The sequence below is a fragment of the Streptopelia decaocto genome, assembly GCF_964273445.1.
Source record: "Streptopelia decaocto genome assembly, chromosome: 1".
In the NCBI taxonomy this organism is placed as follows: domain Eukaryota; kingdom Metazoa; phylum Chordata; class Aves; order Columbiformes; family Columbidae; genus Streptopelia; species Streptopelia decaocto.
The window spans coordinates 62,450,978-62,466,799 of NC_138663.1; the positions used below are offsets into that span (position 1 = coordinate 62,450,978).

Below are 15,822 nucleotides of genomic sequence, written 5' to 3' on the forward strand. Positions count from 1 at the left end.
GAATCCTTCATGAAACTTCCCCCCCACTCAGAGTTGAACATTGTCTTCAGGCTCTTGCTCGCTTAAAAACCAAACCAAGAGGAACTTCTCACTGCTGCCAGAATTATCATGCCAGCTTGCCTAACTCTTTAAATACTCCACCCTTGTGCCTATACAACCCTGCTGCTGATACTCAATGATAATTTTTTCTATTTCACTACATTCCCCTCCCTTGACTCCAGCCTCCTTTGCCCCAAAGATGATGCCAGGCTTCACCATGTGCTGAGCACAATTATTTCACACACACACAAAAGTGGTGTTCCTCTACCCTTTCTTAAGCACCCTTGACTTGACCTGCAAAGTTACTAGCTCTTTTTTGAATAGAGTAACAGGTGGGGTGAGCAGGGAGAATTAAAAAGACAAACATTATAGTAATAATGAAATAACTAGGAAATAACGAGTATGGTTTTATTTAGATTACTGTGTGTATCAAGCACGTGTTTCAACCTACCTTAGAGTTAACTGTAACATACTGGGTTTGTAAACCCCCTGGGGAGAAAAGTAACATGCAAACATATAAATTTTCAAACTTTCAACTTTGAATAGTCTTATTCCTAGCTGTAGCGCTATGCTGAAGCATAACCTTTCGTCTAAGCACAGTTACGGAAACAGATATGTGTACAAGTATGCACACCACAGCAGATGTATGCACAAATGTTTATCTGCAGACAGACCACACAGAAGCTGAATTGAAAGACTGCTAGTATTGCAAAGACAGGCATTCACACTGTAAGAAAAGGCACAGTTAAGATTATCTGAACAATCACAACTGGATCCTCTCATGTACAACCATTGCAATAAGAGTGTTGAGTTACAAAAATAATAAATTTGTTTCTTCCACAGGAACCCTCTTGCTCTCTGCCACCCTGCAGCATCCTTGGCATAGGCTGGGCATTCCACTGTAAGTCAAAGCTGGGTAGAATCTAAAAATGTTACTTGTAGAACCAGGATGCCCATCTCATTTCATATGCAGAAGCCAGCAAATACAGAATGAAAGGAGAGAACGCAAGATGAGAAAGGATGTATTATTAGACGCACATCTGCAGCTAGGGTGGCTGAGATTTTTTAAGTGGATTTCACAGACATTTGCTGGCAACAGAGGACTGCCAAGCCTCAGGTCTCACCATCCCAGGCCTCGAGAAGCACTCAGTGCAGGCACCGCAGAACCTGTGGCTCTATTTTCCTAAAGCCACAGGAAGTCAACTCCTCATCTGGTCTTACTCCTCCTTGACAGGCACAGCCAGTCTCTCCATCACACTCTTCTCGCCCCTCTCTCCTTCTGCCTGCCAGCTGCCAGTTCCAGTTTACGCTATCCAAGAGCCTGAGGCTCAGTGCTCCTTATTGCTTTATTCGGCCTCGTAACAACCTCTGTGTACAGCAATAGATAAAAAAACTCTCTTGGCTTTCAAGTGACAGCTCTACAGAGCTTATGTGCCCAGAACAAGTATAATCCTATGAGAATCTAACTGGTAAACCTCTAACAAGACTCTGTCAATCGCATGCAAACATCTTCCCAAAGGTCTAAAAATTAGTTAGAAATGGGCAATTCCCCATTGAATCGGCAAAAGCATCTCCCTCACACAAAACAACCTTCTGTTTACTTTCTTTCCCCATCCCGCACCCCTGAAGGCTGAGAACATCCACTAGAGCCTCTCTAAAACGATTTTTAAAATTTGGACAGAGCATTCTATTTTATCTTAACCTTGTTCTTTAAAAGAACAAGCTCTTCTTGCCACTGTAAAAAAAGATTTAATACAAAACTGACACTTGAACAGAAAACTTTGGCCTGAATGATTCAAATCTTGCAGAGTTCTGTACAGCCAAATAATAACATTTCTAGATATCTCCTGCTAAAAAAGCTCAAGTTGGCACTACCAGCTACAGTCAATAAATGAACAGAATGCACGTGTATAGGTATTTGTATATATGAATAAAAAATGAAAATACATATATAAAAAACCTGATATATGACTGAATATGAAAAGATGGTCCTCAAGAAAAAAAAAAGATAAAATTATTTATTAAAAATAATACCCATTATTAGAGAAATAGAAATACTAATATAATTACTACTGCAGAAACAATGCCAACAGAAACCCACTTTGTTTTCTTAAAAAAACCCAATTACACTGCTGATATCCCACCTCTTAGACCATGGCAAGATTTATGACTTTTAACTCAGAATGGATATCAACCAAAATCTACATTTTCCGTGAAAAGTGTCTGAAAGACACTGAAACACAACTCTGCTTTCTGAAAGACTAGATGGTCAGATCACTGAGACTCAGTGGAACGCATGAACAGTGTTGTTCCAGACTCAAGAGGTTTCCTACAATACATTTTCTTATGAACTTCTGTGTACCACCTGCCACATTCTTCCTTCTGTTTATATCAAGTTATAGAGTGTACCAGATTGGACGAACTCTGCTCATCTTAGAACAGGTAGTCAAAATACTGTGTGTGGATCAGTCATCCACTACTTATAACTTCACCACCACCAAGTAAATAGTACAATCTCTTTTTAAGAGTATGTTTGTGCTGATACCACTACCTGTTCAGGTGCTGAAAATGAGCCCATTTTATCAGCCTCAAGCGCCTTTAACTAAGACTCCATAAAATCAGTATTAGTAAAGATTTGTTGTTTTAAATGCAAGTTGTTAGAGAAGGTTTTCATTTGTTTTATCTTTATATATTTGTGAAAGGGAAAAGACAAACTACTCTGAAGGTTACCACCAATATGAACATGTCTTAGTTATGGCATTTGTAAGGCATTATATTATTATACAAATGCAGAACCTGCTGAAATCTAACGAGAAGATCATTTCAAATTGCTAAGTCAAGACAGTGCTTTAATTCCATTGTTATGTACTGAAAGATAAAAAGTATTTGAAGCTCAATTTGTAGAAAAATAAAATAATTTCTGCAGACGCCTACAAAGCCTGTGCACCTTGGTCAAGACGTATTCTATTAAAGCAGCTAATACTTTCAGTACTGTTCAAGTCACAGAAATATAATATGGTTGCCAATATACTGTTTTGCTAAATGCAGAGACACACCAGGAACGTCAATGTGTCTTCTCAAGAAAGCAAATACCACACACACAGGTCAGTGAATAATTTCAGCAAAAAGCAGAAGAGAAGAAATACACTTACTCAGTATTCTTTTTGTAGTTCCTACAAGTGGCATTTGAATTTACACATAATATGAAGCATAATGTATTAAGAATATTTTCTCTTAATTTTATACCACAGACTTGCCTTGTTCCTTTTAGAGACAGACCCATTGAGCAGAGGCTGTTAAAATACATCTCTAAGGAAACAAAGGAGCTAAGTATAATTTCAAAAATAAAACTTCAGTGTTGGTACATAAGCTATTCACAGGACAGGTTGGAAGGGCCCATCACAGGTCATCTAGTCCAACCCCCCTGCCATGAGCAGGGACATCTTCAACTAGATCAGGTTGCTCAGAGCCCTGTCCAGCCCGGCCTTGAATGTCTCCAGGGATGGGGCATCTACCACCTCTCTGGGAAACCTGGGTCCGTGTTTCACCACTCTCATTTTAAAAAAATCTCTTCCTCATGTCTAGCCTGAATCTCCCCTCCTTTAGTTTAAAACCATTACTCCTTGTCCTCTTGTAACAGGCCCTGCTAAAGAGTCTGTTCCCATCTTTCTTATAGGCCCCTTTTAAGCACCGAAAGGCCTCAATAAGGTCTCCCTGGAGCCTTCTCTTCTCCAGGTTGAACAAACCCAACTCTCTCAGCCTGTCCTCACAGGAGAGGTGTTCCAAGTCCTGCTGAGTTATGACTTTACTAACATGCAAGAACATGGAATGTTACCAAAATGACAGGATAAAGAAACTTTACAGGAAAAAAAAAAAGTTTTTAAATCTGCTAGTTTTAATGTACCAAGGCAATAAGAATCAGTATTCTTAAAATTAATATGGATTTAAGATGTAAGTCAGTTTGATTTAGGATCTTGAAGCAATTACAGATCACAAACTGCCTTCCATAATCTGGGATTCATATCACTCAACGTTTCTCTGTATACCCAGGTTACCATAGCATAGCGTAGTGTGAATTTACTGTATTAATTTCACGATGCACCGGTAAGGACAATTCCTTGCACCTTCTACTGTGCTTGCTAGGGTCTTCTTAATTTTAACTCATTTGTTTCACCATGCTTCCACTATCCCATCCAAGATGGCGCCTACTTCTTCCTCCCACAAGAATCATTCATCCATATTGTTTGCAGTGACTGTTCCATGAGATATTTAAAACACGTACCAATAAATAACAATTTAGAAATACTGATGCATGTTCATGTTTCTCGGTCTCATTTTCCTATTCAGCTCATTCTTCTAATATCATTCCTACCCCTTATGCACATAAGTATACCCTCTGTATTTTTGTTTACTTCGTTCGCCTTCAACATAAAACCCTTTGGGATCATAGCCAGGGACTGCCTGTAAAGTATGCATACAAATTATACATGCAATTCAATAAAAATAATGTATTTCCGACTTAAGATGAAAGAAACCTTTGTTAATGAAAAAAGCATATTAAAAGAAGACCCATTTGTGTTTCTCAATGTTTTTTGTGCCATTGGTGCAATTTCCCTATCAAATGGGATATGATGCAACCAACTTGTGCCATCAGCACAGATTCGTTTTCAGTCTACTTTAAAAAAAAACTACTAAGCATCACTAAGAAATGTACAGAGGGATCCTTCACTGTTGCTGGTTTAGGAAATGCCTTTGAGCTCCAAATGAAAAAAAAGGTCTTTAATTTGATCTAAATTCTTTCACTTGATAACTGTGTATCTATGTAAAAAGAAGTATATGTGCAATGGCAGTTCACTATATTGCCTCTTAGGTGGGATGCCATCACCCTTCCGCTACAGCAGTGTTCCGGCCTGTATCCTCTATGGCAAGCGCCAACTCAAGAAGCAGTAGGATTTTGAGATCTGAGGGCCAAAAAAGGAGTTGTGTGTACAAAATGCTGCCCATTTTCTCATCTCTGACCAAGTACCTCTTGATACGTATTACGTCTCACATTGGCCATCACAATAGCACTTCTGTCAACTATCACTGTTAGTGGGAATATGTAAAGAAGTTGAGCAAACCTGTCCTTGTGGAGAAAAAACATGCTTACAGTTGCATGGGCCTCTACCATCAAGTTGGGGAGTAGTGTATGGTATAGCCAGCGCTGGCGCAGAAGAAAACCAGGACAAGCTCGTGTACAGCCTCTGGCCCTCCTCCCCTCCTCTGAATAGTCAAATCTGCGGTTTACTGCTAACTGCCAAACAAACAGTAGGTAAAGCAGGAATCCCACAAAAAATACCACCTCAGGAATTTTGCTTCTGGAGTAAGATTAAAAACAAATAAAGAAACCAGAAAACTTACAAAACTTTATAAAGCCTGAAATTCTCAAGACACCTGTTCTGAAATATTTTCTTAAGACAGATTCTTCTCATGGATTTTCATCATTCCTCCTCTATTCCTTTGTGCATTTCTTCCTGTCACACTAATATTACCATGACAGCTCAGTAAATTTCGCAAAATACAAGAGGGATCATGTTGTTGAAAGCCCTTAACTCTGAGTACACCTATGCCCACAGGCTGCTGAGATAACTGCTGTAACAGGCAGAACTTTGTGTCTGAATCATATACAGTTTTAGCCTTCCTTTTCAGACAGAAATGCCGCAGGGTGGATACTACCTTAATCACAGTTTGGTGAGGTTCCTCTGCACGCCAGCTGGACAAAAGTGTCAGAAGTAAGTTAGAAAAAGATGACTGACTTTATAGGATCACTGCTGTGTATCAGTTCCACTAGTCTTTTGTCCATAAGTTATGTCAAACAATTACTCCTCCAAGGCCATGTACACAACTCTGACGTCACCTGCAACTTCTAAGAGAGGTATCACAACACATAATATATTATAAATTGAGAAAACTCCTTTCTCAACTTGTGAGCAAAATACATTCATAACATGGCTTTTATTGTCTGGACAGAGAACATAGCAACACAGTCCAGAAACACTTTCTCTCCACAAATAATGAGAAAAACGCTAACAGACTTTTAAGATAGAGCATAGGTCAGCAACTTTCACTTATTTTTGTAATGGTTTAATTCACACATAAAGTGCATTCACGTATGTCGTAGAAATAATCTGCTTGCTGAAACAAAGCCATGAGTGACTAGCAACATTAAAACCTTAGTCTACAATGATTTGATGCTGGCCCACTTTCTTGTTCCCAAAATAGCTAAATTCTACAGTAAACTCTTTATCATCTTTCGTTAGGAAAGACAATTTATTTCCTCAGCATTAACGTAGTCTCAGTGGACTATTATGTCTAGGAAGGTATAAAGTTTATCCATGTTTTGAAAATGGATTATTTTTCTGTTTAACTCCTTTTCAAATGCTGCCTCCATATAAACGTCACTCTATAAATCCATACATTTTGAATAGCATATTCAGTTCTAGTCTTCCCCTCTCAAAAAGGACGGAAAAGAATTTGAAATTGTTCAGCTTTTTCAAAGGCTAGCAGTTGGTTCAAAGGTCAGTTCAAAAGAAGGGATGAGAAAACTGGGCCTCCTCTGTCTGGAAAAAAGTGTTTAAGGAAATGAGAATATGAGGGAGATCTGTAAAGTCAGTACTGGCAAGGAGCAGGGGCCCACAAATCAGCTATTCACTGCTCCCTTCAATACAAGGACTAAGAAACATCACAGAAAACAAAGAGGTGGCAGGATAAAAGTAAGACGAAACAAGATAACATGGTTCTTCACATAACATGCTGTAGAAATTCCTGTCAACAGCTCAGATGGGTTTAGAAAGACCAGACAAATTCATGGAAGAGAAATCTGTTGAAGGCTGCTATATCTTGTCAGTTCTACAGAAAGTCCCTGAGCCACAAATAACTGGAGGCTGAAGAGTTACTCAAGGCAAAGCATCACATGTACTTGCCCTGTTTTTCTTCCCTTCTATGGGCTTTTGCTTTTGGCTCCTGCGCTAACTGGCCTTTAGGTCTGACCTCAAGACCTCATATGCTTGTGAAAAAGAAGATGGAGACATTTTACTTTTTGTATCTATCAGTATAAGCAGTATATCTAAGTGGGGTATCTTTTTACTACAATTTATGAATAGTTGATCCTCATTACAGAAGAAGAGTTACTACAAAAAAGCTCATGCAGATGAATTGCCATGAGAGAAATGTATTGTTAAGAAATAATTAAGATGTTGAATACTGTGTTCCTTGTTAGAATCCAGCTATTGACTCTGAAGCAGAACCTGTATGCCAATTCCAAAAAGACAACATTTTGGATAGTTAGTCAAGCTTGCTATTATAAATGAATGATATTTGTTATGCAAACACTAGGCACAGACATGAATCTCTCGCAGAAACTCACGTCAGTTTTCAAGTAGTTTTTGTAGGATTTATGTCAGTTGCCTTTCTTAACATGAGTCTCTTTTGACTGGAATTATTCTGCAATGCAGAGCTCTTGCCTCGACATTATACAGATGAACAAAAGCATTACAGGATGTCAAAACATCACAAGAATTCCTTCTATCAGGAGCAGAAGCCTAGTATTTAGCCTCCAGCAGGGCTGGCCTCTCTGATCCTGGGAACATCCAAGATGTAGTCTACTGAATACACAATAATAAGCAAAACTCTCAATTCAGAGGTGTAAAGTTACACCTGACACATGAGATGCGGATATCAGATATCCCTGCTCGGGGGGGAAAAATAAAAATCCAGACAAGCTTCTCTAAGACATCTTGCAGAATGCGTGACTCATTACCTGTAACTGAGTGACACAGGGAGGTGTGGCTGGCTGTCAGAAACAGCGCGGATTAGAGCAGAAACGTAAGGGCTGGTAATGGTCCCCGGGTGATCACAAATAAGCTGAGGTTTGCTGGCACACGATGCAAACTGGCAGCCCTCCAGCTCTGGCACTACCTGTGCTACTGCTCACCGAGAGGTAAGGTACCGTATACTTTGTCCTAAGCTTCGCAGGGACCGACCCACCCCCCCCCTCCCACATGTGGACACACAGGAGGGACACTGAGCCAGAGAAACATGTTCAGCCTATAAGAACCATGGTGGCACAAAGAGGGCCCCAGAGAAGAGTGACTCCTGGCTGGAAAAGCAGGCCTTTTTTTGCCCCCTAGGGTTCTAGGATGTACCCCTGGAAAAACTAGGAGCTGAGCAAACCACTCCAAGTTAGCACTGCAAAGACCATGACTTCAGCATGCGCAGCATTTACAGGAGAGCATCTGAGACCTTCTAAATAAACCATCAATGAGCTTGTCCACAGCTGTGAGATTCTTGTCATTAGGGCAGGGAGCCTTTCCCTGAGTAACTGTCTAGAGCTGAAACTAACTCTGAAAAATCCTAGCAAGGGCTTCGACTTTTTTCTCCAAATGCTTGTACACAGCAGGGAAAGTGAAATCTCTACTTAACCAGGTTCCATTTTAATTTTTGGATGTCCATAGAGAAAGAAATAACATTAGCAACTTTGTTTCCATTACAGATAACAGGTAGAATGTGGGGTTTTTTTTCTCTCTGGGGAAGAGGAAAAGGGTTGATGGCATTTTTTGCACAAAAACATCAGTAGTCCAAGAGAGAGCAGAATGATGATTTGAGCATTAAAGATATTTATGCATTTTTTCTTTAAGAAGAAAAATAACCCATGGCATAAATTCAACTGTTCACTTTTGCAAGTAAAAAAGCTCAGGTTGAGACAATGTTGTGGTGGATATAGGCAATGGCAAGAGAGAAAATCCTGTAATTTAAAAATGCCGTTTATGCATCTTTTTACTTCCAAAGACATCTTTATCCTGTGCAGCAACCCAGATCACATCAAGGTGAATTTCCAGTAGGATGCTATGGCTTACAGAACATGTCATGAATACTTCATGTGCCCTTTAAATATCTTAGTTCCATCTCTTGAAAAGAATTATCCTTGCACAGACCAATGAATCTTGCATAGAAATTCACTGCTCTGACCTGCTTCCTTAGCTCCCAGTTTAAAAAGGGTCCAAATAACTTTGATCTAAGCATGTTTTCCCATCTAATCTCCAAAATGAAAAAGGTAATCTAATATTTTTCAGGTATTGTTAGTCCTGTTCTGAGGCAGAGGAATTGATTACCTAATCAGAGTCTCTTCGAGATCCAGTATTTTTATTATCTTCAAACCTGGTTTTCGTAGCATCAGTTCCCCCAAAAGTCTCCTCTCGTATGTATTTATGTGTATGTTCACTGAAGTAGCAGACTTCTGAGACTATGCAGAAGTAAAACATTCCTTACTATCGTTTGAGTTCAGGCTCTCTATATATCCTTTGCAAAAAATAACATTATGAGTCTTTCTAAGAAAGACCCATCTGTCAGCCTATCTACAACACATTGATCCTGTGATGAAACTACAAGGAAAACTGGAAAGAACAGAAACTGGTAGAGTGGCACAGTACATTTAATCTATAGAACAGTCTACCCTGCTCATGTCCTCACCTTAGAAGAAACATTATCTTTGTATTATCTACTTTATCTTTGAGAGTGACCTGGCCTTGAAGATAGGGACAAGCGGCAAAAATGGACTCAAGCCCAGCTTCAGGGCTGCCACGGCACATAAATAACAGATGCAATTTTGGGTACTTCTGCAGATTTGTCACTGCAGGGTCTGAGTATTTTCCAACACAGCTATGCCTGCTGAAGTGGAAAATACACTATTATCAACAGTCAAAAGTGAGGGACTGTGACCCAAATATTCTAAAGGGGTGTCCACAGAGCAGATTTGGGACCAAAGCAGGTTAGCTGTGCTGGTATGATATGCTGGCCAGTGTGAATGGATTCTTGCATAACGCAACTACCTGGTGATTTTTAGTTTCACTGATGTGTACCATTGGGGCACACCCAAAAGGCAGGAAGGGTCTTAGCATCAACAGATAATAGTACTGGTTTGCTTCACCAGAACATAGACTGTGAGGGTATGCAGCTTATGACTCACTTTTAATGGTGGTCACAGGAACACAGAAATCACACCTGCTCCATAAAAGTAAACCTTTACATATAGAAGATTAAAATTAAAACTCAAATAATTATATTGTCTGAGTGCATATCACAATATTTCAGGACAAAGCAGGAGTTTAAAACCAGAATTAAGTGATTAAGTGAAAAGAAGGAAGAAAGAAAACATGGTACTGGATGATGCATGGGACTCTAGAATCCTGAAAATATGCAGCATCTCTAAAGCACCCCTCTGAAGAGAAGAATGCAAATTTGTAAGAGACTCTAAACTGACAATAAAAAGCTGCTGCAAAACTTATGTCTTACTTATGTAATCTGCATTACCGTACATTTACAGAAGTTCTCTCTCTTGACATTTCAAGGAATCAGCCTTTTAGTGGCAAAGTCTTTCCTCGGCAGCATGAAGCAAACAGGCTTTTCCCTCACCCCACTCCCAACCTTGTTCCAGGCTTTTAAGTCACAGGTGACATAATTTGCTATCAGCTGCTACTGTGAACTCTAACAGATTATTATGCTGCCCACTGATCTGCTATGTTAAAATGGCTAATTAAACATGCTGAAAAAAAGACTGTGATACCTCTGGAGATCCACGAGTGCAGTATGATATCCTATTTCATCTGAACAAGAAAAAGGTGTCTCCAGTTACTGTCTTCCAACCAACACACATTTTCAAGTGCGAACCACATTGTAGACTTACCACATGGTTGAAAAGAATTATCTTCAGTTGCCAGTATGGATATGCCATGCATATGCTAATGAAATACTTTGATATTTATATATTCCATTTCTATATTTACATTAAAAGAAAATTTTTTAAAGATTAATGGAAGTGAGAAGAGCGAGCACTGTAAGTGCCCCTTTATGGATTTCACCAATGAAATATTGATTCCAAGAGAAAAACACAGATCTTTAACCTAAATATCCTTCCATTTAGAGATGTAGTACAGGCTTTTGCTTCACTTTGGTACCAAAGTCAAGCTCTGTAAAGATGGAATGGAATAACTGTGGGTACAGTGAGGAATGGGGAGCCCCAGTCAATTTTTCAATTCAGTTTATTTACAGGCCTAAATCCTTTGATCATTTCTTTGCATTTAATGTAATAAAAAGTATAAAAACCACAAAAAATTTTAAAGGGTGGGGCCAGATCAAATGTTCCTCATCATTTGTACACTGTTATGATTATCTGAGGGTCTTTAGTGCCTGTTAAGTATGCCTTATTCCGATCTGGAATACCAACCCTGTGTTTGACCACACGAAGATATCCCAAAGACAGCTTGCTACTAAGAAAGCCAGAGTATGACTCTAGTTCTGGATCTTGGGTAAAGGAGGGAAATGGTTTTCAAAGTAGATTCTGGCAGTTGTTTGATGTGCTAAGTGATATAAATTTAAGACACTTTTTATTGCTTTATCTCATTTAGTATTAAAGTATGAGCCATCCACCAGGACTGGACTAGATGTCCATTCTGGTTCTTTCTAGTTGGCTTGCAGTGACTTGCCTAAAGAAGGCAAAGTGACAGGCTCCCTAGGCGAACTGAAATGAGACTTCCATACAAACAAGTTTAAGGCTTCTGACTCATGAATGATTAAGATGAGGAATACAGTGGAAGCAATGGAGAAAAACAATGGAGCCATTTTCCCAAAAGAAAGTAAAATTACGAAAGATGTTTTTGGCCTTACAGCCAAACCGACCGCTTTCTTACAAAAAGCTTGCACCAGCAGAGGGGTAGTGAAAATGTATGTGACGAAATAGTGTACCAAGGGTAAAGAACCTCTCCTGCTTTTTTGTATGTCCCTTCTCACACTAGCCAAAACTACTGTGTGGAACTTCTTCAATCAAAATCCACATTATGTATTACCACAGTACAGGTGCAACAAGGTACCAGGGGGAGAAGTTCATCAAAGGGTACCACTTGTAGCCGACCTTGATTCTGACACACTAAATCTGCAGTGGCAACACAAGAGGAAGTTAGTATTGATTTGTTCTGACTGCTTTGGAAGTGCAACTGCTTCCTGCTTCTCTCATCTTTCACATCATTAATTATCTTGAACGAGAGCATGGTCTACAGACAAGGCTTGTTACAGATAAAACTATATGACTGAACATGAGGTGACAGTACAAGAACACGACTACAGTACTACAGGATTAGCACAGGCAGATTATTTTACCTTTTATAACGTCTCTGAAAATATAATCAGTAATAACCATCTCTGACACACAGCCTGGTTCTTTCCAGTTGTAAAAAGGAAAAGTAGGATTTGTAACCCTTTAGTCACTTCTCAATTTTTTTTTAACGAATACAGACTTTGTGAAAATCCTGGGTCACATATTTTTTAATTTACCGTCTTGGGCAGGAAAAAGACAGACTTCTGAATTCCTCACCATCTTAACCCAGCCCTCCAACAGTCCAGTCGACATGCTCACCCATGAAGTCTCATGCAGATTCACTAATTAAAGTTTTAGTCCTGCAACAAGCTCTCACAACGGTGACATGAGCCCTGGCAGAATGCGGAGCAGCAAGGATAGGCTCTAGCAAAATCTAATTCCAGCATGAGGTACAATGGATGGTGTGGTTTAGCTGTCAAATCAGTTCAGCAGAAGCTTTCCAAAGAAAAATTCAGCCCTCTGCAGAAAACAATGCCAGTGATTCAACACTCAGTACACTTCCTCTTACTCAATCCTAGCCAGGGCCTTGAAGTGATAAAGAAAGGTTAGAAAGGTTACTTTCAACCTCAGTGCCCACATTTCAGAAGGATGTATCTGTCTAAATGCAATATCATATGCCTAGGAGAACAAATAAAACACTATGGGATTCTTGACTTCAACTATAATTTGAATTTTTTCCTTAACTGGAAGGCTTTGAAACTGTTTCCACAGGCTATTTAAGGATTCTGGGTGTTCCCTAGACTCCCACATTTATTTCTGCTCAGAATAATCAAGCTCCTCTCAGCACAGCTTCCCCTTTTACCTTCTGTCGCTGCTGAATGTTGCTCATCGTGTCTGGCTGAAACTCCAGTTTGTCTGTTCGACAAAGTTTCCAGTACAAAATAATGACGATCAGAAGGACCACTGCAACTGGGACCGCCACACCAACAATAATCCATAGGTTGCTATTCTGTGACTCTGAGGTGGACTCCTTCAGCTTCTCCACAGCTGTGAAGTTAAAAGGAAGACAGCAATATTATGTGGTTATATATTTTAAACTGAGGATGCTTAAAGGTTACATATTTTTATGTTCTTGTAGATGTTAGTTAAGGCATTTATCAGAAACCAGTTACACATGACATGAAATGTCATACCACCTATAAGTTAACGTATGTCATGGTCAGGAAGCATGGGTCAGGTGATCGATTGTCCTGGCCTACCTCCTTCTGAAGACATGTGGTTAAAATACTAACAAAAATGCACTTCTGCCTCATCATTCTGCAACCTGAAACTGAGCTGACACAGTGAAACGGGTGCAGAAAAATGACTTACCACTAACTGCAAGGTGAGAAGGACATTTCAATAGTATTGCCTGTTTCCTGCTTTAAGCAGTATTATCAGCTGTCTCTTCTTTTTAGTAATATATTTTGTTTCCTTCCCCATCAATAATCAGTGGCAATTTGAAATCAGTAAGACCCTCCTTTTCACGGTGTATAGTTCTGCATTTTTTAAGCCTATTTTCCTTTCTCTGTTTCATTGTCAGTCTGTGAGATCCCTTAGCCCCAAACAAGAAGACAAAACTACTGGAAAGTGTAATCGAACCAGTCATGCTTGTAAACAGCTAACTGGCAGAATCAACAAAACTTTCATTTGCTCTATTTTGCATAGTGGTTATACGTACGACTAAAAACCACAGCAGTAATACATTTCTAGTCAAACTGATGCACTTTCTTAAAATGACACTTTCAAGTTAAAAATAATGTCAACTTATTTTTACATAACATTTTATTAATAGCCATTCTAATGATGAACCTAGACATTAAAGGAACATATTATAATTCTTATATTTTATACATCTAACGGCTCATTTATGTCATTACATTTTCTGTTATAAAAATAACCTTTTTTTATGTAGCTTCTTCCAATAAGAAGAAATACGTAAAAAATTTCTACGATTCTATGCATCTTAAAAGAACTTTCTAATAACATGTCAAAGATAACAAGTTTCAACATGCAGGATAAGCCAAAAACACTAATGAAGTTTGTTCAACACTTATTTATGTAAAGGGAATTTATTCTTGCAACTTTTTACATTTCTGTCTAACCAGCATTACAGTCCACTAACAGATATTAAGCAGATGTTTGTGAGCCTCTGACCTATCTTTAAACTACTGTTTCAATAAGGGACAGAATTTAGAAACCCATCCAGATGGTGCAATTATTACTATTTTCTTTCTTTTCTTTCTGCAGAGAATTTTAAAAATCAGACACTTTTGTTCTATTGGCAAAACACCCTGTGGTAGAACATAACTCATACCTCCATATGGCAGAGAAAATGGAAAAGGTAATTAAGCATTCCTATCAATGAGGTATTTTGTAGATCACATAAATGTCTGCTACTGTTTTAAAATACTTCGAAGTTTCTTTCCTAATCAGAACATGGAATTTCGAGAAAGTCTTCAGCCTTGCTCCCTACCACAAATTATTTATATACCAATCTTCCTAAATAAAGTCACTATATGACTTTATATGACCTGTCACTGTTATTCGGATGTGTTTCTAGTAAAAGACCACATTACCCTAACATTATCTTTATTAAAAGATCACATTACTTATATATGACTGATGGACAAACAAATAAAAATAAGGTCAACTGTATTCAATGAAGGAAAGGAACTATTTCCTTTTGCTTATATCCTCCAAAATGCATTAGCCTACATCTTTCACTCACAGAAACGATAATTCAGACAAACAAAAAATAGTGACTTATGTTAAACTTCACTGCCACTACTCAGCTAAAGGAAACACTCATTTCACACTGACACTCTCCCATCCCACAATCATGGGTTTTATGCAAGTTCCTGGACAAGATAAGGTGCACAGAAATACTGGACTAACAGAAGGAGATGAAAATGCCAAGAAGGTATCTAGTTAGCGCAGTATTTTTTCTACCACAAGCACTGAAGTGAATGTAGTGAGGCTTGCACTTAAGGACTTGTTGCAATTCTAAGCTCAGCAGTCTTCAAGAAGCAAAGCAACATCACATAGCTCACCGCCAGACTGCTAAAAGCTATTTCCTCAGGATTGTAAAAATTGCAGCATTCCAAGAATGAGACACTGCAACAGTGAGCACTGTGCACTGCCATAATCTAAAATTTAATGCCACCCTTGCTGTTTCTCTTTGCTGGCATGAGTGTGGATCTGAGAGAGCTTACGCTGCGCAACGGTGCCCTCAATGCGGTATCCAAGGATGATTGCGGCCCGCTGGATATCAACTCTGTTCATCAGATCTGAGCACTTCAGAGCACTGAGCCTCTCTCCATCTTGGTCCTCCACAAAATAGATCAGCTCCACAGGGTTATCAACACCAACTAACCGTGACACATTCACGATCTGAAAAGAAATTGGAAAGCTTTTATATTTTAAGTTGTATTTATTTGGTCTTTCAGTCCTTACCCTCTCTCCCCTTTCCTTTCATAGGGCCTGGACCTTAAGGACACTTATGTAAAAGGAAACATTTGGAACAGCCTTGCCAAGATGGTACCAGTATCTGTCTTAACTGTCACTGTGTGCAACCCTTACTGTATAGAAAAGATTCCACCTTGTATTATGATGTA

The 15,822-nt window shown here is 39.0% G+C and overlaps 1 protein-coding gene across 5 annotated transcripts in view; it reads right to left on the reverse strand.

Moving 5' to 3' along the window:
• Nucleotides 1-15,822, reverse strand: part of KIAA1549 — a 143,166-nt gene that overhangs the window by 29,808 nt on the left and 97,536 nt on the right. For all 5 annotated transcript variants that reach the window (XR_014183129.1, XR_014183130.1, XM_082043184.1 and 2 more), the window contains exons 9-10: nucleotides 15,421-15,598; nucleotides 13,029-13,213 (exon numbers count right to left, since the gene is read on the reverse strand). Coding sequence is in view for 3 of the 5 variants with exons in the window: in XM_082043184.1 (XP_081899310.1) it covers nucleotides 13,029-13,213; nucleotides 15,421-15,598 (363 nt within the window). In the remaining 2 variants the exon portion in view is untranslated. The remainder of the gene's footprint in view (nucleotides 1-13,028; nucleotides 13,214-15,420; nucleotides 15,599-15,822) is intronic.